Raw genomic sequence first — 25,172 nt, 5'->3', positions numbered from 1 at the left:
ACAGGAAGACTCCCATTGATTTTAGTGGGATCATGGTTTAACACACAGACTATAAATAAACACATCTCTAGGGTCTGCACCACAAATCCTGTTATCACCTAATGCCCTGATCAAGTTCCACACATTAACACTCAGTAAATTAATCTGTACTGTAAAAAAAAAAAAAACAACTAAAACCCTAATCAATTACAGTTATGTAGACAATCTTTAAGAAAATAAATAAAACAAGCACCTGATAAAGATTAAAAATAAAGCAAACAAACAAAAAAGCCAAAAAACAATAACAAACCTCCCCTTCCCTCCAACAGAACAGCACATACGAGGAGGTAAACTGAAAATAATTTTTTTCACGCAAAAAAAATTGAAATTTAAACTGTTCTGCAATGTATAATATACTTGTCAATTAAATAGGGAGAAAGATATTATTTCTTTTTGGCTTTCAAATATCACAAAAAATATAGTCTGTACTTCTATGTGAGAGCTAAGTACAAAAACGAACAATGTTGCAGTCTTTGGTGATTGCTTCTTCTTTAAAAAACACCTCTAGTACGACATAAACAACTTAGCGAGTTCAGTGTATGAATTGCATGTCACTTGGGTTTACTGTGATACAGTGCCTACAGAAGAGATTCAAAGGTACAGCCATGAAATAATACTCAGAATACAAAACAAATTACTTCTCTTTCTAGGAATCACTAAGATCACATTCATAGAAGACCAAACTAAATCATGCCTACAATATTTAGAAACCTTATACCAAGACATCGTTTAATAGACAGCTTTACTTAGTCCTGAAAGCACTTGCACTCTCTACCCAGTTCTCAGTTTGACCTAAACTTTCCCTGTGATTTTATATTAAATATCAACATGAGTGCATTGATACTGATACACAGGGAAGTATGTGCTCAGGGGAGAATGTTGTCTTTCTTCTGCCTAAGCTTCTCTGTGATCTACTGTGCCTAAACTAAATTCCACTTAACTCCCCAGAGAACTGCAAAAATTTTTATGGTCAGTCACAATCTGAAAAGCAATGGAAAATGGAGTGTTTAACTCTTAGGAAGCAACCTAATGGCTACCATCCATATTCCTTTCAATACAAGCTATAAAACAGGTTCACAACCTGAACCACCCATACTGAAAACTTTCCAAGAGCTCAGTTTAGAATTTTGAAAAAAAAATTGTAAATATTAATTCTCAGGTATTTTTAAAGAATGTCAATGCAATTTTCCTGCATCATCAGGAAGCATACTGGCCAGTTTATGCTGAAAGGGACTTCTGTTATCACTGCAGAAAAAAATATTTTAAAGCATTACTTTGCTAAACAAATTAGAAGGACTCCTTTGAGTATTCATAATACATATTTACTATTTTAATTAAGACCCATATCCCTCTACTTAACTTGAAACCTACATTTCAATCTGCCTTATGATTTTTCAAGGTTCCTGTATCACATGAACGTACATTTTTGAAAAAAAATATAAATCAAATATGATGGAATAAACACTGATTAGAACATTTTGGAACATCATTACCATACCCAATTTACATGGCACAAATCTGCTAACATCTGCAGTGATATACAATCCCCCAACATATTTCATATCATGAAGATGAAAACACCCTTTTTTTTTCTTCTTTTGCTACAATAAATACAACAGTGTATTTCTCCTATTTTTCATTTAACGAGAAGCCAATGAGTGTCATTATATCATATTAGCATAGAATATGAAAAGGGAGAAGATGGAAATAAGATGCTGAGCAGTTCAAGTAATCTGTTAGCCCAGGACCTAGAACAAGAAATTACCTCCATCAGACAGTAATTCATTGTTCTGGGAGGCTCCAAGATAAATAACCTAGACGACAGCATCACCTCCCTTGGCACTTTTCATATTTCTTCATTTCCAGGATCAAAACTGAATAGTGAAATTTTAAACAAGGAACAATCAATTAAAGCTCATTAAAAACATCCTCTTACATATATTGACATGCAGAAGGTTCTGAAACCACTGATGTTGAATATTTGTGACTCACATTAAATCCTCTTTTACTTAGATGGCCATTGTTGTCTATTTTTTAACTGGGAAAATACTTTTTTGAATCTTAACAAGAAAATAAAAATCTACCAAAAATTTACATTTATTCTGAGGATTGTAAACTGTTGAAGTTATATGCACAGTGTGCTTGCACAAAGGTGCAATAAGTATCATCCATTTGGAGCCTACAAATGAAAGCCTAGACTAAGATGCAACTGCCAGATTTTTGCTTCAGTTGAACTGGTTTACCCAATGTCCATTTGCATTATTAAATTAAATACTAAAGTCTTTATTCATCCTGAAAAGGCAACTGTAGTCTTCCCCTACTGAGAGTGGAGTGTACAATTTAACCAACAGATTTGTGATTGAAATTATAGTATGTCCAACTAAAACTTTTTTAAACAGACAATTAAGCTCCACTTCAGGTCTGGAGAAGTACATCCAACAAAATGATAAGTCTTTAAAAACCATTATCCCCTGAAAAGTCCTACAGACAAATAACTGTTGACAAGCTCTTTAATTTGCAGTTCTTTATTTTCACAGACCCACAGTGGCAGCTACCCATCATCCACAAGGTTTTTTACCTTTTTGCTCTTTTTCCTTGTCCACATCCTTTGCCCCAGGCATTCCTCTGCTTCACAAAGAGCTAAGGAAATTCTTGTTTGCATTTCAGAAAACCTGAATGCAAAAAAGTTATGATTTGCAAGCTTCCAAACCCAGTAAATCCACTGTACCAAATACAAGTACTCAGATTCAAGAATATGAAACCAAATTGCTAAGACCTTCAGCTCCTAACCTTTGCAAACTAGTTGGACCAAGCCACTTTCCCTTGGGCCACTGTAGCTGTCAGCATTGCAGTGGCAACGACTGGACGGGGTGTCGAGTAGGGTGTTGAACAGATACTGATTGTTCTGTTTGTTGCACTGTCTGCCCACCTTCCTCTTCCACAGCAGAAACCATCACAGCAGCATCTCTGTCCCAGCCATGTGTATACTCCACACCCTACGAGGTGTGGGATCCCACACCCTATCCCACATACTTTCCAAGTGAAGAACTATTATTACACATTATGATTACCTACAAAGTAAATATCTAATCCTCAGATCACTCTGAAAAACAGCTTATTACTGTCCAAAAATAAGGTGGGTTTTTTTTACCACTTATCTTTTGAAACTCAGGGTTTTCTGTTTTTCAAAGATGTGTTTCAGATATATCACCTACTTTTCCAAGGACAAAAATGAAATGTATGCCAAAAATAATTTTAATGTGAATGTATCATTCCTCCCTAAATTAATGGAAGACCTAGTCCTAGGCTTGTAAAATTCTTGCTTATTTGCTTTTATTACCATGTATTACCAATGACATATAAGATATATTCTTCTTTCCTATTTTAATAAGCACTTTTACTAAGATGATGGTAATGATGGATCCTTTATTATGAATTACTTTGAATTTTTTACATCCAAAAATATTATCAGCAGTACAATCTCCATTGCTAACAGTCGACCACTCTGCACCACTAAGCAAGAGAAAGACAGCTTCACATAGAGCAAATAAAGTAGCAAAAATACCTTTTTTTTATGACAGGAGATATAGCTGCTGGACTTCTCATATTGGTTATGTATTTCTTGTGCTTTCCGCATTCTCTGTGTTCATCCTAATTTGAGAGGAAATGATTCCATAGGACTCTAAAAGACAAATCATTCCTCCTAGAAAGACCAAATTGCTCCTGTGATCAAGTCAAGTAATTCATCTTGCTTGGGCTCTGGGGGAGGCAAAGCACTGGAAGAGCAGCAGCCCCTTAGATCACTGGGTCACTGGGTCACTGTTATCCCTGTATGAAAACCTAACTCAAATGACCCAAGTGAATAGCCACTCACTGTAGATGAAAACACTCTGATTAACCCTTATGAGGGCTGTGCTATGTTCAGAGCACTCAGGAGCATTCATGAGATTTCTGATATTTAAGATGCAGTTCGTGATAAAGCAGCAAGGGGAATCTACAGCAAGACCTTAACTGAAGCAACATTAGATGTCTGTCTGGGGCACCAATCATCTCACATGAAACCTGCCTGAGAGCTGGCAGATGATACTGCAGGGTTTACAGCAGCAGCAAGACAATCCAAGATTTTGCAGGAAACTTTCACAAAAAACGTTTACAGAAAACTTTTAAAAAGTTTACATATATAGTTGTATTAATGTCTTTTGTATTAATGTATTAATACTTTTTTCCCTTTCCAAACCCTTGGTTCACTTTCTGCTCCTGTCAACTACACCTCTAGGGGTCAGGTGCAGAAAAATATATCATTTCATCGTAGCAATTGTAAGAGCTATGGAAAGATTTCTGGATTTAAGAGGCACAGTTGGACCAAAATATTCTACTGAAACATGTATTATCAATACTACAAAACCAGAAATAAGTCCTAATAATAATCTTTACTGTAGTTATCTTTTCTTTAATCTTTTTCTCTTTATTGTCTCCTAATGGAATATCATTTTCTAAGGATATTGTTCCAGAATTCATAGTACAAAAAGATAGCATCAGAGAACTAAGAAATACAACCTATTAGTTTCTTTCTGCATTTCTGATATTATGCCCCTTAAGAATAACTCACTTGGAAATAACTTGTGAGCAATATTACCTCTATCTTATGGGTTTTACAGAACTCAGTTTTATTTTTATGGTTGTTGTTCATTTACCGAAAAGGTTAAAGATTTTCTAAAGTGTTTCATTATTCATCAACAACAGACCTTTTCACATATTCTAGGAACATAAATATGCCCCCCCAAACACCTGCAATTTAATTACTGCCACGGTATACTAGCACTGAAAACCCTAGATTTTTCTTACATTATACAGTAGAGTTATTATAAAAGAGTGCAGTATGATGAAACATACATACTTAGTGCTGGTCAACAGAATATTACTGAACCAAGCTCAATAAATTCTGATTTTCTGTGTTTAGCAAGACTCAGAAAACACCATCACCATCAGCAAATTATGTAAGAGAATGGAGTTTCAGTTCCGCTCTCATGGAAAAAGAAAAAGGCAAAGGGAAAAAATTCACACTGCTGAGGAAGTCATGCAAAGTACATGATCACTTCTGCTTCACTTGCTGGCTTCTCTGGAAGCACTGTCCACACATAACAGCCAAGTCTTCTAGGACTGGATCACTGTATAGGCCAGACCCAGCTGTGAGGAGCAGAGGCTGGATAACCCTGAGCCTCATAGGTGCCCTCATGCACAGAAATATATAGTTATAGACAAAGGTCTGTATTAGCCTGGAGAAAACAAGGCTCAGGGGAGACCTTATCATTCTGTGCAACTACCTGAAAGCAGATTGTAGCCAGGTGGGGGTCAGCCTCTTTTTCCAAGTCATAGGATAAGAGGAAATGGCCTCAGGTTGCCACTGACGGGGCAGGGAGGATGTGTGTGTTAGACTGAATACTAAGTAAAATTTCTTCACCAAAAATGTCAAGCATTGGAACAGGCTGCCTGGGGAAAATGTGGAGTTACCAGACCTGAAGGCATTTAAAAGATATATAAATGTGGCACTTGGGGATATGGTTTAGTGGTTAACTTGGCAGTATTAGGTAAATGGTTGGACTCAATGATCTTAAAGGTCTGTTCCAACCAAATGATTCTATGACTGTATCATTGCTGTCATAACAATTGTTTACCCTTGCATTTATAAGTAGGCACAAAACTATCCCTGAAACCTAAATCTCATCTTATGAGAAGGTTTATTTGGAAACATTCTCGTGTCTGAATATGAATTAGTGGACTATTCTTGAAATAATGTACAGAGAATTCAATGCAATTTTATTAATGCGACATGCTGACAACTGAGAACTGGTACCAAGAATTCATACTTGATGCTGTAGTCAATACAGTACAGTATGTCTTCAGTCTTGATGATGCCAGCAAAAATTTCACAACCTGTACATGATTTGTGAGTACAGCTTGACTGGATCAAGGTCTCATTAAAAACAAAACAAAACAAAACAAGCAAACAAGTAAAAAAAAAAAGAAGAAGGAAAAAACCCATAAAAAATAGAAGGAATTACTGAATTATTTATAGAACTCTTGGGAGTTTTATTATATCTTTCCAGTGCATCATTTTGTCAGCAAAGCTATAACAACTTCAGGCTTAAAAAACATATGATATGTACAAAATCAATCAATAAAAATCAGTCTGAAAACATCAACAATAACACGTTAACCTTATTACTTAACACTCCTAACCTGGTTTCTGATAGTGAGGTTTATTAGTCCCTTCTCAAACTATTAGTTTTTCAGTCTGTGGACCACAGAATCATAGACTGCTAAGAAATGGACCTTAAAGATCATCTATTGCCAACCCCCTCTTGCCATGGGCAGGGACACCTCCTATGAGACCAGGTTGTTCAAGGCCTTATCCAACCTGGTTTTGAACACTACCAGAGTTGGAGCATCCACGACCTCCCTGGGCAACCTGTTCCAGTGTCTAACCACCCCTATAGTAAAAAAGTTCTTCCTGAAATCTAACATAAATTTCTCCTCTTTCAATTTGTACCCATTACTCCTTGTCCTATCACTACAGTTCCTGATGAAGAATCCCATTCCAGCTTCCCAATAGGCCCCTTCAGATATTGGAAGGTTGTTATGAGGTCTCCACGCAACCTTCTCTTCTCCAGGCTGAATAGCCACAATTTTCTCAACCTGTCTTCATAGGGCAGGTGCTCCAGTCCCCTTGTCAACTTTGTGGCCCTTCTCTGGACTTGCCCCATGTCCTTCTTATGTTGGGGACATCAGAACTGTATGCAGCACTCCAGGTGGGGTCTCACAAGAGCAGAGTAAAGCAGGAGAATCACCTTCTTCGACCTGCTGATCACACTCTTTCTGATGCAGCCCAGCATTTCATTGGCTTTCTGGTCTGCAAGCGCACACTGCCGGCTCATGCCCGGCTCATGTTGAGTTTTTCATCAATCATCACCCCTAAGTCTTTCTCCACAGGGCTGCTCTCAATTACTTTGCTGCCCAACCTGTAGGTGTGTCTGGGATTGCCATGACCCAGATGTTGAACCTTGCACTTCACTTTGCTGACCTTCATGAATTCGGCATTGGCCCACCTCTCAAGCCTGTCAGGGTACCTCTGGATGACATTCCTTCCCTCCAGCTGCACCCACAGCTTGGTGCCATCAGCAAATGAGCTCAGGGTGCCCTCGATCTCAGCCTTTGTCACCAACAAAGACGTTGAAGAGTATTGGCACCAGTACCGACCCCTGAGGGACACCACTTCTCACTGGTCTCCACGTGGGCAACGAGCCATTGACCACAACTCTCTGCATGCAGCCCTCCAGCCAGTCCTTTATCCACTGAGTGGTCCATCCATCAAATCCTTGTCTCTCCAATTTGGAGACAAGGATGTTGTGTGAGACAGTGACAAACGCTTTGCAGAAGTCCAGGGAGATGATGTCAGTTGCTCTGCCCCTGTCCACCAACATTATATCCCCATCATAGAAGGTCACCAAATTTTCAAGCATGATTTCCCCTTTGTAAAGCCATGTTGGCTGATCCCAATCACCTCTTTGTTTTCTATGTGCCTTAGTATAGTTTCCAGGAGAATCTGCTCCATAATCTTGCCTGCACAGAGGTGAGACTGAACTGGTCTGCAGTTTCCCAGTTTTTTCACTTCCCCTTTTTAAACACAGGGGTTATATTTCCCTTTTTCCAGTCATTGGGGACTTCCACACTTGATTGCCATATTTGACTGACACAATTTTTCAAAAATGATGGATAGGGACTTAGCCACTACGTCCGCCAGCTCCCTCAGGACTCGTGGATGAATCTCATCAGGTTCCTCTCATGTACTTGTCCACATTCAGGTTCCTTAGATGGTCTCAGACCTGATCCACTCCTACAGTGGGCTTGGAGTCTTCATTCTCTGAGTCCCTGTATTTGGCTTTCTTGACTTCGGTGGCATGGCTGGAGCACTTCCCATTGAAGACTGAGGCACAGAAGTTGTTGAGAACCTCAGCTTTCTGTTTGTCCAAGGTAGCCAGGTCTCCCGTTTCCTTCCAGAAAGGACCAACACCATGCTTAGTCTTTGTCTTGATTGCAACATATTTATAGAAGCCCTTCCAATTATTCTTAATATCCCTAGCCTGCAAGTGAGTGTGGTTTTGTGTCTTTTTTTTTTTCTCTGTTTTATTCAGATTATTTGATTTTGGATAGGTTTTATAATACTGTAATGAAGATTTCCTTGAAAAGTCATATAAACCCTGCTGTGCAGACATTTTACTTTTTACAACCTACTTACAACACTCTTCTAAGCTATGGTGCCAATTTTTTATGCAATACTCGGTTTCATGGCAGAATTCTTTGTATGAATACAGACATTTATATGGCAGATGTTTTGTGCGTTTATTTTTTGTTTTCCTTTCAAAAATTGTGTTATGTCTATGCAAATTCCCTACACTTCAATAATTTTAAGAGCTGACAAATATGCTCAGTACTGTATCTTCCAATATGAATAACACTCAAATATAGACTGCTTTGTCAGCAACATCTGCAACACTTTGGGAGATGCTCCAAAATTTGTTTCATTTTAAAGTTCATTAATTTGACACATTAAAATATAAATACATTATAAAATCATGCATTTCTAGCTTTCATTAAAATGTTTATATTGCAGAGAATGTAATTTTATCAGTTCCCTTTATTTCTTTCAAGTCACCATTAAAAAAGACAACCATTCTTTTATTAACGTTAAGAGTTTTACTGCAGATGTTGAATTAAAAACAAATAAAAGCTTGGCACAAAGCACACAGTAAGAGGATGTTTTGGCCTAGTTCTATTTTGATGTTCCTAAATGAAAGATAAAATATTACATCTAGGGGATAGAATGGGAGTGGATTTCTGTATTACTAAGTATATATATTGCTCTTATTCAGATGACAACCCATCAGAACACTGTGACTACTTCAGCAATGCAGGTAGAGACATTTTCACACTCCCTTGAGCAGAACACCTGCATAGTATGCTACCAAAGAACTCTTGGTTTGACCAGCTAATACAATTTTAAACATCTGCCAGTGGTCTTATATTTTTTATCATTTATTAAGACGGACAAAGAGATTATTGATGAAACACAGCCATTTGAAAAAGCATTTATATTGTAATTAGAGGACCTACTATCATTATTATATAAACAAATTAATTCTTCATGTTATACAATTGATTTCAGTAGAGTTAGTTACATCAAGAATGAGAAGAAAACAGCAGTTCACAAAGGAAAAACAAAGATGAAAGACATGATATTTAATGTAACAAAGCCTACTGAAAATCAGATGATTCCCATATCTAAGAAGTACAAGTATGCACTTATTGAAATGAAGGCAAAAGCAATACTGCTCTCCACGTCAAATTGTTTTCTGGAATGAGAGCCAGAGGGGATGATTTGCTTTAAAAACAAAGACATAAAATCTGACTATAAAGTAGGTATCAAACTTAAATGTTTGGAATCTTCCTCCCTCAAATGCATTTCGTATCACTGAACACTCTTATGGCTGTGCTATACAGGCAAATCTGATCCTCTGGATTGCCTGCAATAGCCAAGATATCCACAGCCTCTGTTCAGATTCCCTAATGGCTCCAAGCTCTTCTTTTTCCACAAAAAGCACCTTACTATGAAAATATTTCAGAAGTTAGCAAAAAATTCTGCAATGATCACTTGGCAAGTAACATGAAAAGATAAGGTGATCTACCTAAAATCTTAGGTTAGGCGATAAACATTCTGAACCTTCCAAAACCAACCTTTTAATTTGCACGTCTTTTAGAATTTATATTTATTAGGTATTTCTGAAGTTAGTATGAAACTAAAAATTTTTACTGGCAATGCAAACTTAGAGGTGTGTATTCTGAGGAGATGGACATCTATCTTTCTAAACTAAGGCCCTTCTACTATTCTCCAGATTTAGGTAGACAAGAATATTAAGTTTGGCTACCTTATCAGGAAAAATTAGGAAAGACGTGTCTGTACCTCAGCCAAGGATGATGACAACAGGGCCATGCATAGCTTGTATATCAGTCCAGTAGTTAGACCAATCACCTAGGATGCATCTAGACCTATTTATGGCAAGTGAGATCGAATCTCCAGTTCCTGCATTCCAGGAAAATGCCATGATTACAAGGAAAATATCTCAAATCAGAATATTTTTTCACTCCTCTTTCAAAAATTAAACCACTGAGTAGCAAATCTTGAAGTCCAGTGGAGAACTGACAAGATAATTTGCCCAAACCCAGTAACTGACACTCATCAGAGAATCAAACAGAGGATACAGACCACTCTCCATGAAACATATATGCATTTTTATATTGACATTGGATAAAAAACATTCTGAAGAGATTTAATTGTCTTTTGGAGATACTTAAGCTGTCTACAAAACCACTAAGGACAAAAATTTCAGTGTCCTGGTGGAGGTTTAGATAGGTACCCACTCCTCTGACTGGATAGTACAGCTAGGCACATTTGCTCAGGTCCTTGCTCAGACATTTAGGGTGTGCCCAGCTGTGCATTCAATTCAAAATTTGCAATTCTTAGAAAGAAATTTCATCATATAATTTATGTCCTAGTCCAAGTCCCAGGTGTGTCAAATCTCATAGACAGGTGAAAACTCTCACAATTGGCTTGTACCTGATCTTTCTCATGCTAGATTTGTGTGTCAAACATACAGAGGATGTTACAGCAGGATGTTCACTCTCCATTCAAAGCATCACTGCACACCTCTCAGCTGCAGTAATCCCTATACCTGAGGTAGTACTATCACTAACTTAGACTGCTAAATGTACCTTCAGTTGTATGACTCATTTCACATGAAATGCAAGAATTTACCTCTGAAGTCTGCAAAATACTATCCTTCATTAAAATCTATCAGTGATTAGGCATAATAAACATGACAAATCAACTTCACCCCATCTAGCCTTAAGTTTTTTTCAGATGGGTGACAAATCACCTACAAGGGCTATCGCGGGAGAAAGGATTCGAAAGGCTACCTCTACTGTTATAAGAACTAAGTATCAGTCCTCCCATAACCCTGACAAATTTTTTTTCTGTTTACATATTTGACACTGCCACACCACAGATTGTATAACTATTTTGTGGCTAGAACAATTCTAAAAATTGTTCTGTAAGGGAAAAATCACTCTCAAAAGAGATTCTCAGGACATTATGGAGACAATGGAAAAGAGGTAGGAATAAAAAAGAACAAAAAGAGAAAAGAATATTTTTTAAAAAGTAAATGTATTAGAGAGGCTACCTTTAAAATCCCTGCTCCAGAGAAGCACAACATTCTCCACACTTTAGGACATGGACTTTCAAATATCTTATCCCTTCAATGAAGGGGTACACCAGTATATGTCATATGAGGGATGTATTTAATGCAATTGTCTTTACTTCAGAGGCAACTTTCAGAATTCTTTGGTAAGTGCAAATGGGGAAGAATAGCAGTGCTGTCTGGAAAAAAACTAACTAGGTATCCCGCAGCAGTTGTGATGGCACAAAAGGCATTGGAACTATGTAATAAAGGCAGATGGAACCCACAGATATTGGCCTAGAAAAATGCAAACTGCTCTGTATCTCTGTATCCTTGTTATTCTGAGTTGATCTGCAGTATCACAACCAGAAGTCGATGTGGCTGAAAGACAACCTGGGAAAAAGTGGTGCCTGTTTGGCATCCCAGACATTTCCACAAGCACTTAGGGTCTGACCAAAATAGAGGTCAGACATATACAGCCAGAGTGGGTTGAGAATAGGTCTGGAGCAGTTTGGATTTAGATTGGTTTAGGCTACCATGAAGCTGCACTGTCAGTTGAAAGAAAAGGTCTTATTCTATATTTTGCTGACTGATTTTACTGTCCCACCCTTGCCTGGCTTTATTTGGATTAAGGAGCAGTCAGTTTTGTTCACTTCCAGACTCCTGTCTCTGCCATGTAATGAGATTGCTAAGGTCTAATGAAAAGCAGGAATAGCACCAGCTTTGGGCTATCATTTTCCCACGACTCTGTAAACTGAGTTGTCTTTCTGCATACTCCAGCATGCTCGTATGCAAGTGAACAAAAGGAGTAGATGAGAACAAAGCCTCACAGGCAGGAGTTAACTAGATCAAAAAACTGGCAACCTCATCCTTTAGGTCTGCCACCAAGGTAAAGAAACTTATGTGCAGACATAATACTACTAAGTATTGCTATTCCAAATGGTTACTAAAAATATAGCAGGGGAACACTGGAAACAGAAATGTCTGTTATGTGTCTACCTTTCACAGATTTTCAATAACACTTAAGAGCTCAACATCTTTTATCCTTTTGAAACCATTCTTAATAAAATAACATTAGACCTTTCTCAAGTCTGTCACTTCCTGGGCCACCTTGACCTAGATCAATACACTCCTGTTAAGTGTTATTATGCACTGTTCACAGGTCCTCCATCAGCATCTTGTTGAAATGACAGTTTTCAATGTGACATGCCTTTCTGAATTAATTTTTGAGTATGGTTTTAAGAAATAATGTGTCAAATGTATTATAAAAATCCCTGAACTATAACCTTTTTCATTTTCTTTATTCATTGCCTGTTTTGTTCAGTCCAAGAATTCTAGCTTGCTTTGCATGATTTAACAGAAATCTTTGGGTATATTCTTAAAAATGGAAATGTTCCAAAATGGATATATATGTGCAACAACTTCATCTTCTAACACCTGTGGCATGAACACTTTCATTGCGTGAAACTGGTGTGCAACAACTTTAGCATTTTTAAATTCTCGATGTTGATGCGACATACCAGCTCCCGGTCTTCATAATTTTACACTACATGCCCAGAAAATACACGATTTAAACTATATACTCAAGTTCTCTGTTGCCTTTTCCAGCTTTCTTCCCTGTTTGCATTTCAAATCTATTTTTCTTCCACATTTACAATGTATCCTGCAGTTTCCTTCAGTTCAGCTACATGGCATACAGCATCTATTGAATCACTTCTTACAAACAGTGTGTTGTGCTACTTACAGCACAAAATTGCACAAGTTATCTTCATGTTTGTTTCCTCCAACAGACTCTCTTTCCAGTCACTTCTTAAATGAAAATTGATTTTCTCATATTCAGGCAAGAAATCAGAACCTTCAGACAATATCAATCTATAATGAAACATATATGATAGGAGTGGAGAGCGCCATATCAAATTGTCTGGTTTAGGAGATGAGGAATGAGATTTAGTTGCTTCACACAACTAATGAACTAGCATTTTCTGCATGTCACTCAGCTGTCACCCCACAAAGGCACTGGTCTACAGGTTCTGTGTCACGTGTCCTCACCCTATGATAGATGCCTGCAATACCCTTAAGCATCTGAATGCACTAAAATGATAAATTGAGGAAACTAAATCAGATTTAGAATGTCTATCTGTTATGCTAAGAATTGTCAAACAAAAAAAGACCCAATATTACCTCTACTAATATGAACTTGGTTTATCTGTTCCCTTTTGTCCATCTCAGTACTAATTCTTGAGATGCTTATTTCTTAGACCAGTTATGATGCTATTTCAGTATTTGGAAAGGTTTACCTAAATGTGAATGGTGATTAAGGTGCTAAGCAATAATACCAAAATCTATTATTAGCCTCTTCACTCTTTGACGGGCCTGCTATTTTGCCATGCAGATAACCGAATCTGTGAACTATGTCCATGTCCTGATACTTCCATTTTTAAAATGTAGGTTCTTTTCTTGGTTTTGAGGATATTGATGAGAACTTTACCCCATAAAAACCCATAATTTTTACTGGTACACTGGAAAATTATAGAATTCGGAAAGAATTTCAAATTCAACTTTTTTTTTTTTTTTTTTAATTAGGACCAACTTAACAATTTAGGCATTCCTTAAAATGCAGCTTTTAAAGTCTTGGATACATTTGAACGTTCTTAGATGTCCATAATTTATTGGGTACGTTTGCACTATGACATAGTGGTCAATGAACTCACCAAGTTGCATATGTGGTTTTATTTACATTTCAGAATTCTACTTTCAAGGTATAGAAAAAAATAAAAACAACCTACGAATTTTTTGCTTGGCTTTTTTACTGAAAACAGAATTTGTTCCACAAAACCATGAAATAGATGATTGGAAACTTAATATTATTGCCTTGGGTAGAATCAGCTTTTGTTACTTACTGAAAGTGACAGTTCAGACCTCAAGACAGATCAGAATGTAGCTCATTTTACAATGAACTAACTGGTTTTAAATATAGATTAATCCATATCATAAACAAAAACTATAGTTCCTAAGCATTAAACAGAAACCAGTTTTTCTCACTGAATCTGAAACTTCCCTGTCCTTAAGTAAGCGTTGTAAGATTGGACTGAATGCTAGAAGTAAATTCCAAACATGAAATAAGAAAAAGGAATCCTGAAAGAAAATATATATCTGTAAAGTTTATCTCTCTGAAAATTGGTTTTAATTATTTGCACAGGAATTGTAATATCTTTAAAATAGCCCATGCAGAAATAGGTATTCATATTTTCTGTAACTTTGTAGAGACAAATAAAAATGGAGATATTATAAGTCCCCATTATAACTGGAAAATACATGTTCTGAAAGTGAAGAAAAACTCCTATATCCCCTATTTTCTTCGAAGGAATCATTTGAGAAGGTAACAAATTATGATTTCAACTTACCCTGCCATTTCACTGTACATTATTCTTCTAGTAAATTGTGATCTTTTCAGGTAGTGTGAACATTAGTAGAGCCAGTATTCAGTATTCAGGACAGAGGAAGGCACCTTATATCTTTATGGTAGTTCTTCAAGTATCTGACAGCTCCTTTCAACATAAAGTCTACAAAAGTCGCAAAACCTTTGCTAGTATTTTGGCTTAGGACTTGAAGATCAGTTATTTGAACAAAGAAGTGCATTTTGATAAGGATGGTGAAAAATAGAATGTGCAGATTTCAATACATTCATATGACAAAGAAGTGCACAGCTTACAAAATAGGAATAGCATGGTGCCTTCATGAGGGGCTTCAGCATCATGAGAATTTTATTTTAATTTAGTTTCCCCAGTGCATGAAGTCCCTAAAATATGGGGCCATGAAGACCATCCCACCACTCTGCTTGTAAGTTGTCTCAAGCTACTGTTTTTTTCTAACACAGGATTTAGAAACTTAACTTTTAACCTCTCTGAGACTTAAGACATCCAATTTCCATACTAACTTGCTTGGAAATTAATGGAAAGCAATCTAGTTTTAGTACTGCAATCATGACCCATTTGTAAATTATGACACTATTTGTGAACAATGAGTACTGGAAACTGTTCAAAGCATAAAAATCTCTTGTAAGCCATGGAAATAAACAACAGGTTGAATTTAGGCCTTGGGGTACAGATCTATAGAGTGCACACTGAAGACATGGCTATGATACGGTAAGAATTGGCATTTTGTCTCATAATCAAAGCTATTTCTGCTGAGAAGAACATCAAATTAATGACAAAATATTAGAAGGCTCAGCTAAACCACTGGACAATGACTAGGGTTGATCCTGTAGATATACAGTTAAACTAGAATGAGATGTTAATTATAAGTAACCTAGTTTTGGTAGTTCGTATGTACAGTCATAAATTGAAATATCATGACTTCTTTGATCTTAACATATCTGCCAAAGACATTCTGCAGAAGGTGTTCATGTTCTACCCTTTCTCGACTTGGTACCTATATGTATATATAAGAGGCAGAATACATAAATGTTTTAACATTTGAAAGGTATTTCAGGCTAGCTTCCAGTTATGTGGTGGGGCCTCAGAAAATTTTATTCAAATATCAATTTCAGAACCACACTACTGAGACCTGAGTTAGTTTTAAAGGACTTTGTGATACATGATGCTTAGTGAAGCAATAGTCTCAGAGCTCATGAAATTCTAACTGGCTGACAGTAGGAGTTAAGAATAGAGATGATTCTTAGTGACAATAAGAAATTAAGAGTTAGTATGTCTGAGGATGACCTGAAAGAGTTAATGATCCATTTCACCACATAAGTGCATTTGTGAGAGCCCTTTCTGCTGCTGCTAAGATCTCTCACAAGGTAGTGCAGGCATGCCATCACAAAGACAGACACACAAAAAAAGAGAAGACATAGGTACTCACAATCATGCATGTTCATGGACTTTAAGCAAAGACGGTCTCATAGCTTAAATATAGCCAAAGATTCTCATTCCCCAACAGCTGGCCATGAATGATGGAAAATTCAAGATCATAATTGCCTGCTTGTTTTTAAAAGCCATTCTTTGGATTAGGATGAGGAAATACACCAGCCTCCTGAAAAGTAGCCTCTGTAGTCTTGGTCTGTATCTAGTGTTCCTGTTACAGTTAGGACAGTGAAGGAACTTAGTGATGTACTGCTGATAAGTGGATTTATTGTATCTGTTTCATGAATTGACCGCTTCTAACAAAGGGGAAGAGGGAAACTTAATTTGGCATGGCATGCATGCATTATTCCACTGCTCTATTTTGGTGCTGCCTGAAAGCTTATTTTGGTAGGTATTGTATCCCAGAAGGACACAGAACTAGAACTGGCGGGATATCAAAATACTTGCAAAATCAGCTTAATCAAACAAAATCAGCTGACCTGTGGAGATGTGAAATGCACATTTAGAAACACTCAGAGCTGGAATGCAGGTGAGGCTAAGTACAGGAATGCCAGAGTTATGTGAATACCTAACAACAACATGAATATCACCAATAAGGACATTTATAAATAACAGTGTTTTTTTTTTAAAGTTACTCTGAATTTCAAAACCTCTAAAATGTTATGTCAGGACTCCCAAATTCACTAAAGTATGGAACTAAGAATTGTTAATCTAATTTTTAATGCTGGGGAAACTGAGGCAGAGAGGTTCAGTGACTTACCCAAGGCCACAGAGGGAGTCACTGTCAGAGCCGGGATTAGAGCTCAGGAGTTTCTGGCTCCCAGTCCCAAGCTCAGACCAGTAGACCATGGCCTCAGGACATTTCCAGCTGGTCTTCAGTCTAAAAAAAAGTAAATTCTCAAGTATGTTACAAATATGTAACATATATATGTATATACTTATCTTTTTACCTTGAATGTAATGTTATGAATGAGAACACATTGCTCATAAGTCAGCGATGAGAAGCAAACCAGTATATTTTATCTATTTTATCATACATATGTGTACGATAAAGCTTTGCAGAAAAATCTTGATTTAAATTGCAGCCAATACAAATAGGTATTGTATTTTTCAGGGTAAGGAACAAATTTCCTTTCCAACCCAGTCAGCATGTCATTTATATTAATGGTAGGGAATGCTAAGTTGCTCTGTGTGTAAGTAAACTCTATTAAGAAAGTCAGGTCCCTTGGTGAAGCTAGATCCTTAGTAAATTTTACCAGCTAAGCACTGAGCTCCATGTCAGAGTAATTACACCTTTTATCCACCGTGAGCTCTCTCTTAGCTTCTCCACATTCCTTAATTTCCCACTTCAGCTAATTTAGCAGTAAAATCACAAAGGTTTAAAAGGTTAGCTACCGAGAAACTGGCGCATGAATGTTCTGTTAAGCTCCGTGCATTGAAATCACATTATGTAGACGAAGGAATTAATTAAGTAACAATTAGGTAGTGATGGATCATTGGCAACATATACACACTTTGGTGCTAAAAATTAATCTCCCCTGTAAAACCAATACATTGTGTATCTTCTCATCTATACACTAGCAAGTTTTATACTTGAACTATAAAATAGACAGGCCTTTCAGCAACATCTTTAAAAAAAGGCATATCTCCTGGCACTACTTTAAAAAATCATATAGCTTAATTTTTGATAAATAATTGGAAGAGTAATAAGGATAGCAAAGGGAGAAGAAATTTTAAGGCAGGAAATTTTAAAGTGACTGTAAGAACGTTTGTTATATGAAAGTACTTATACGTTGAAATAGCTAACAATTGTGTAGTATTCTCTTGCTATCTTCTTTTACAAGTTCCCATATTGTTTCCATGTATTGACAGTCAGCCTCTTAATACATAAATTGGCAGTTAGCCCAGTCAGTCCTCAATTCTAAAAGCCTCTTAGCAGATGAAAAATCTTTGGTTCATTCACACCTTGTAGAAAGAACAACAGGGCAGAAGTGACATCCAGATCCATTTAGAATATACTTTGAGTCTGATTTTCCTTTGCCTTGCACCTTGTGTAGTCTTTTATGGCTGCGCAAAGAGAGCACAAGATGGATATAAAACACTGCTACCCATGTGAGGAGAGAATTCTGATTTGGTTGCATTATTTCCAGAAGTGATCACAAAAAGTGCTAGGCAGTTGAAAAATCTGGCTCTGCATAGAAAGTGCAAACAATTTTGACACAAAATATAAAGTAACAGCACCCCTTTCTAAACAATTTACAGAAATTGTGCTTTTGCTCTGCAGCAATGGGTATTTTCATTTGCTGTTTGCTTGGAATTTTCATGGAAAAAATACTAAATGTTAAACTCATCTACAGAAAAGGAATCCTATTTCTTCCTTTTTTTGTTAGAAACTTATTTAAATATGAGTCCTAAAGTATATTCTCGCATAAAAGGAAATTCATGTCCTACATAAGATCTCTACTTGTCCTACCTTTCTGTGTGCTACTTTTAAGCTCAGCACTTAAAAGGTTGTACTTCTACACAGCCTCCTGGAATCAATGCAAAAGCTGGTATTATCAAAACAGCTGGTCTCAGTTCATCCAAGTTCAGTACTATTCTGGCTTTAGTATGGGTGGCAAATTATTGTTTCAGCATTTACCAAACAGTGATATCTCTGCTATATGATCCGCTACCACTATGATAACACAAGGCCAACTACCAAAAATATCTTTAAGATGCAAGCTATATCATCAGGAAAGGCCTGCAAATATAAAATTAACATATATGCGTAAATAAAATTTAGTTAAAAATCTAAGGACCTAACCTGGCTATTGCTGGAGATGTGGTCAAGAATTATTTCTACTTAATAACAATGTAAAGTAACTATATGTCTGGGCATTTATTTCCCCATACTATGTGGCGGCTAATTTAATTTTCTTGCCCTTCCCAGCACACTTAAATACTATGCTAGGCCTGGCAACTCATGTATGTTGATTAGGAGCTGAAATAGAAATTATTTGACTGCATTAGCAGCTGTTGGTCTGAGAGAATTGCTACAGTAAATAGTGTCTCATGGTTTCGGTTAGAAATTTTTCTCTCTTTTAATCACAGTCATGCACTTGATGGAATCATCCTAAGATATAGTTTCCAAATCTACTACTATTGTCCAAAACTTACCATTCAACCAAGTGGCTAAAGAACCTATTTTTTTTTTTAATTCGTAATATGTTATTAATACTGTATTATAGACTAGAGTTTCTTGTGGGTTTTTGTTCTTTCTTTTTTCTCTCTCCCCCTTCTGCATTCAGTGCTTCTATTTCTGAGTTGCTAGTCTGGCTTGACTGAAAAGTACTGTGTGTTTGTTGTGTGTCTGCATGTGTGATACCAACTGTTGAAAACTGCTTGATGTTAGATGAGGGCTTATGCTCAGAGCTGTTTCTACAGTTGGCTCTCTGGTAGAATCTCTCTTCACCAATGACAATGATGTATCTGTGTGGGGAGTCTGTTTTATAATACTACACTTGCCATGGCCTTAATTTTACCAATGGGGCACGATTATGATTTCATTTACATTAATCAAATTCATGAGTAATTCCATTCATGTCAATAGCATTAAAGAGCTACACAGACAAGTAAGAGTTCAGAATCAGGCTTCTGGTGTTTAATCTGAAAGCATATCTGAATCACTTCATTAAAGACAGAAACTGAAGGATAGATCCTATGCTTACTTTGCATTACTCAGTCATGCCATTAGCATAAAACATCAAATAAAGAACTAAAATGATGGCTGGCAATATGTTACAGTACATGGGTTTTCTGTTTACCTCAGACACAGAAAAAACCCCCTAAATTAACAAGACTTAAGACTATATTTCAAGTATGACAAAGTTACCGTATTAGATCTCCTTGCCCTTGAAAGCTGGCATTAATGTTAAAAAAGCAATTTCCTTCCTTTGTTTTTTATGTCACTCTTACATTACTTGAATGCAAAAGATTTAAAGGTAAACCATATCTAAGTAAGGCCTCAGAGACTGAGTTAAGTTTTATAGTCCTGCCCATAATGAATAATATATCTGGTAAATATAGAAGAATCAAAACAGAGACAATTCACAAAATTTGTTTTGTATCTCATAAAGCACAATCAAATCTTCCTTCTTTTTAAAAAGTGAAAATTACATTAATTTTCCAAAATACATGCATTCTAAAACAATAAAAAGTTTTATACTGCTATCTGTCTCCTGCTCAGATAGAGAAATTGTGCAGGGGATGATGGGTCTTAATTTAGTCCTCACTGATAAGTACTTTTAAGACTAAATATTCTTGAAATTGCACTTATTCAAATTATACTCAAGTTCCCTGTAAACCTAAAAAAAGATTATAAGGAGGGGAAATAATTTCAAGAGGTCTAGCAAGCTATCAGAAAATTGCTCTATTATATCTCTTCAGATTTTTTCCATTTTTTAAGTCAAAGAATTACTGGCATTTGAGATCATTTTCTAGAAATCTGTTTGATATATTACAGGCCATAGAAACTATTACTGTCATATATACTTTCAGCTTCACTAAAAGCACATGCCCCAAGACACCCAATCAGAGAACTGAGGGGTTTATCAACAAACCAAGATTAAAAGAAAATTGGAAGAAGGGATCTTTTGCTATGTTTTCTGTAGGAACTCCAGTGAAAGCTTTCTTTTTGCCTTGCTAGACCATATGTTCAGTTTTACATCCTACACTACCTCAGCATAAGAAAATTCACATACAAGGAAGCAATAGGATACTGTCTTCAGACTGGATAGAAATGTTAGTTAAACCACTGGTGCCTTTTAAGAAAACCTTGATATGATTTCCACTCTTAGTAACCATTGGAATGACACAATTTCCTTTGTTATTCTTTCCAATCTTATCCTTTGTGATAACTTTGCTGTGTATTTCAACATGCACACTTGGGCACACAGATTAATTATAAGGCAACAGGTTTTACATAACTGTGCTGAAAAACAATTAAAGTCTCATTTTTTGTTTTTCAATAAAGTGAATGGAAAAATTAATGAAGTATAGAACCGAGAAGTGACCTACCGTGGTTGTCTTTATCCGTCCTCCCGGTTGCGTACAGGTCCAGCCTGATTTATTGATTAGCAAATCACAGCCTTCTCCTTCTAAACATGGAAGCATTTCACACCACTGTTTTGTTTTGATAATTCGTGCTATGGAACAGAAAAGGAAGAAGAAAAAACAAAACCAAAAACAATTGGCAGGAGAATTCATATTTCACTTATCTCTAAACACTTTCTCATTTGAGTTGTCTATTTTCATCATCTGATAATTCAGCAATAGGTTATCATGTAGACAGCTCTAGGCAATTTACAAACTTATTTACAACACCTGCTGTGCCAACAAATTTCATTTCAAACTTAAAAGCCAGCAATAAAACAAAAGACAGCTCTATTACTAAACAAAAGAACATAGAAACTAGCTATTTTTCCTATTTCATGCTCCTTCCACTCAAGGAAACATTGCTGGAAGGGCTAACAATTGAAGCCTTACTGTCCTAAGTAATCATTATGGTAGCCTAAAAGTGACCCACAACCAGGATCCATTGTGTTAGACTCTCCTTAAACCTGAACAGACACTCCTTATCCTGATGTGCTCACAGTGTGTAAATATACATGGGACGTACAGTGTAAAGAGAAAAGCTATAATAAACAGCTAAAGGGGTCAACATAATCACAGCAGTCGTGAAACTCTGTGATACTAGCAATGACAGGGGTATACTTAGGGGCAGAAACTAGGAACATAAGGCAGAGAGGTGTTGAAGGAAGCAAAGGTTGAGAAATCATGGACAAGGTAATAATAAGCAGAGGGACAAGACAGGTATAAACACCCTACTACAAGGGAAAAGAAGTCTACTTAGGAAGGTCCTTAATTGAAAGATGGTGTGATATGTGTTTTATGTCTCAATGCTGGTGTCTCTGGCAAGCTGGATGTGCAAAATTTCCTCAAAAGTCGCATACAGCAAGTAGTCTGGAACAACAGAGCTCTAGCTGCAATAAAGCAGCTATAGAGCAGCAAAAGTATCTATAGTAGCTTAAGTAGCAAAGGAGTTATAGGGAGAAATTTTTCTTCAAGGCAGGGAGAAAAGGAGCTTTAATACTTGTGGATTTCCTTCTGGACTATAATACTACTTCTTTTGAGTTTACCTGTGTAGTACTACTTCTTTTGAGTTCACCTTTGTAGTATCTGAGTTCCCTCTCATAGAATAGTAAACGATATTACTAATATCTAGTATTTTGTTATTCTTTCACTTTCCCCCAGTTGACAAAATTGTAGACTGAGGTGTTTGGGATGTTTTTCATAAAATACTTATACAGCGATACACGCCCTTGCACAGTGCCATATACTCATGCTAAACAAGGTAAAGTCCCCTAAACTAACTTTTGCTTAGACTGTAAGGCTCACAATATGTGTATCTTCAGTTCCTTCAGAGATCATCTCATTAATCCTTGACTGGACTACAAGAAAGCTTCACCAATTCAATTTGTACATAAGTGTCCCAGGACTCAAGGCCAGACCTTGTTCCACATACAGAGGTACAGACCATGCCTCCCTCTGTGTTGATGTGGGACACTAATACACACAAAATGCCTTCACTAATCATAAGTCCACCAAAAAGAGGACTACAGGAGAAAGACTTGGCAAGATAAGGGTACAAGAAGCTTGTACTGCACCAAATTAACCTGGGGTCCAAGGAGTTTAAAATGCACATCTATCCCAGTGGGAGTTGCAGCTTTACGCTCACCCGAATGTGTGATTCAGCCTGAATTTCTCTGTTTGGAATTACAAAGAATACAATTCCCAATGCCACTGGATCATGGCAAGAAACAGAAGTGCAATTTAAAGTCTTTTAATAGAATCCTTTCCAATATTTTGACATGAAACAACTTGTGTGTTCAGGTCCGGTACAATTGTAGGTAAGGTCTAGCAATATAACAAACACTGATTTCTTTCAGTGGAAGCTCAGTTTGAAATTCATATTAAGATTTTCATTATAAAAAACACTTCAGGTCCAAAACATCTACATAGGAATTTGTACTGTTCATTAGGCAATATATATCTCACTGATCGAATGACTCCGAAATAATTTTCACAACTACAATTTTTTGAAGTGAATCCACTAAGTCTTTATAGCACATAATACACAGAAATCTGGACTGTGCTTGGGCTCCATAGGTACTGCTCTACTGATAACTGGATCATATCAGTCTTTGAGACTAACATCTCCTCTGTAACAGACAATAGCCTCATCCTTTCTCAGTGAAGGCATGCAATCAGTTGCAGGCTTAACAGAAAAAGCTCAGTAAAACATTAACTCAAACCTCACCCATATGCATGCATATCTTTCACAGTTCACATATTGAAATGGCTATTTCTATCAATGTTTCAAGAATATGAAGGATCATTGAAAGACTGAATAGTCAGTTAAACTCAGAAATATGTACTAGATTGCCTCTACTATCTCAGCTGGGAGGTTTTTCTGGAAACACAATTTGAATTAATCCTCAAAAAAAAAAAAAAGTATCTCCTCTGTGAATTACTCTCAGTGTTTGCTTGCTTGCTATCTCAGAATGCAGCTACTGGTATTATCACAAATATATGGGGTCCTTGCTCTGGGTATTGGCTATATCTGCACAAATTTAGGACACACCAAGAATATTTTACAGAACATAGTCTTCAACATTTCTGTGTTAAGTACACAGACCAGCTCATGCATTTAGGCCTTGAGAATCAGTACAACTGCTTTTGCAGGGAAAAGCTACTCAGTTCATATGGTTTAAAAGAAAAGTAGTATCAAAATGGTTTATTAATCTATTAATGACACATAGCCAGCAGTAGTGTGGATCAATACAGTAACAGACAAATCTAAACCATAGTACTAAACATTAAATGTTAATTAACACTTGAAAGTTCCTGAATACACCCTCAGGAGTAATCCCAAAAGTGTAACATGCCTGTGTCCCCTCAGCTCCCCACACTCGTCTCCCCACCCTGCTTCCCCCTGGGGTCTCTTCCCCATTACAGGCTCTCACGTTCCTTTAATTTTGCTTCCCCACCTGCCTGTCACTTTGCTTCAGGAGCCTCACCAACACACAGTTTCTCTCACACCATGGCAAAAGGGAGGTTCTGTTCCTGTCTGCAAAGCTACATCTATTTTTGCATTTTCACTTTTCAGTTTTCCCATTATATCAGAGTGAAGCTAAACTGTAATGTAGGGAGGGAGCAAAGTGTACAATGATTTCTATCAGCATAGTATCAAAGAATTGTCATCAGTAATTGAAACTGAGTTACACTAGTCAAAGCAAAGGAATACGGTGTATTTCCTGAGGCACTGTAGTTGCTTTTTTACTGTGTATATTCACTAGGGGTGAAATTCAGCCCTCTGCAGACAAGAGAGCAAAAAGCCTATCAGATTCTTCAAATCCACTCTGAGCTCCATTATAAAGAATTAAGTGGCACTTAAATGATACATAGGCTTTGTGCAGACCTTCTGCAAAGAACTGAATTTCAGCTTAAGAATCTGTGCTGACACTACTCTGCATCTCCTAAGAAGGGCTGTGCCCCTTCACTTAAACTGAAGTTAATAGGAACTGACAGTGTTCAGCATATGGTAGAATTGCTTTCCCAGGTAATGCCATTTGAACTGAAGAACAAATAGAGTCTATCCAAGGGTTTTTCAGACAGTTTTGAGATGTTGGAGGCAAGCAGAGGTTGTATCAACATAATGTCAAGCTATTCACCAAAGTGATCTTAACTGTTTTGTAAGACAGAGTAATTTGCAATGGATTTCCAGTTATTAGTAAAAAAACTCTCCATTCATGATCAGTATGGTCCAGTTCAAGACTGCTCAACTGAGTAGTGCTTCAGAACACCACAAATTGCTTTCTGCTAAATACTGCAACTAGGTAAGTTTTGTCACTAAGCTTCTCACCTGTCAACATTA

At 36.9% G+C, this 25,172-nt stretch overlaps 1 protein-coding gene across 8 annotated transcripts in view; it reads right to left on the bottom strand.

Annotated features, from left to right (window-relative positions):
* Nucleotides 1–25,172, bottom strand: part of TAFA5 (TAFA chemokine like family member 5) — a 507,380-nt gene that overhangs the window by 148,073 nt on the left and 334,135 nt on the right. For 5 of the 8 annotated variants that reach the window (XM_032688536.1, XM_032688537.1, XM_032688538.1 and 2 more), the window contains one exon: nucleotides 21,254–21,381. In XM_032688536.1, coding sequence (XP_032544427.1) covers nucleotides 21,254–21,381 — 128 coding nt within the window. Of the gene's footprint in view, nucleotides 1–2,644; nucleotides 2,712–16,955; nucleotides 17,076–21,253; nucleotides 21,382–25,172 lie in introns of those variants that run through there. The other 3 variants (XM_032688532.1, XM_032688533.1, XM_032688535.1) reach the window with 2 other exon arrangements.

This window comes from Chiroxiphia lanceolata, chromosome 5 (assembly GCF_009829145.1).
Source record: "Chiroxiphia lanceolata isolate bChiLan1 chromosome 5, bChiLan1.pri, whole genome shotgun sequence".
Lineage (NCBI taxonomy): Eukaryota > Metazoa > Chordata > Aves > Passeriformes > Pipridae > Chiroxiphia > Chiroxiphia lanceolata.
Note: the sequence above shows the minus strand (reverse complement) of the source record. Positions and strands in the feature narration are given on the sequence as shown.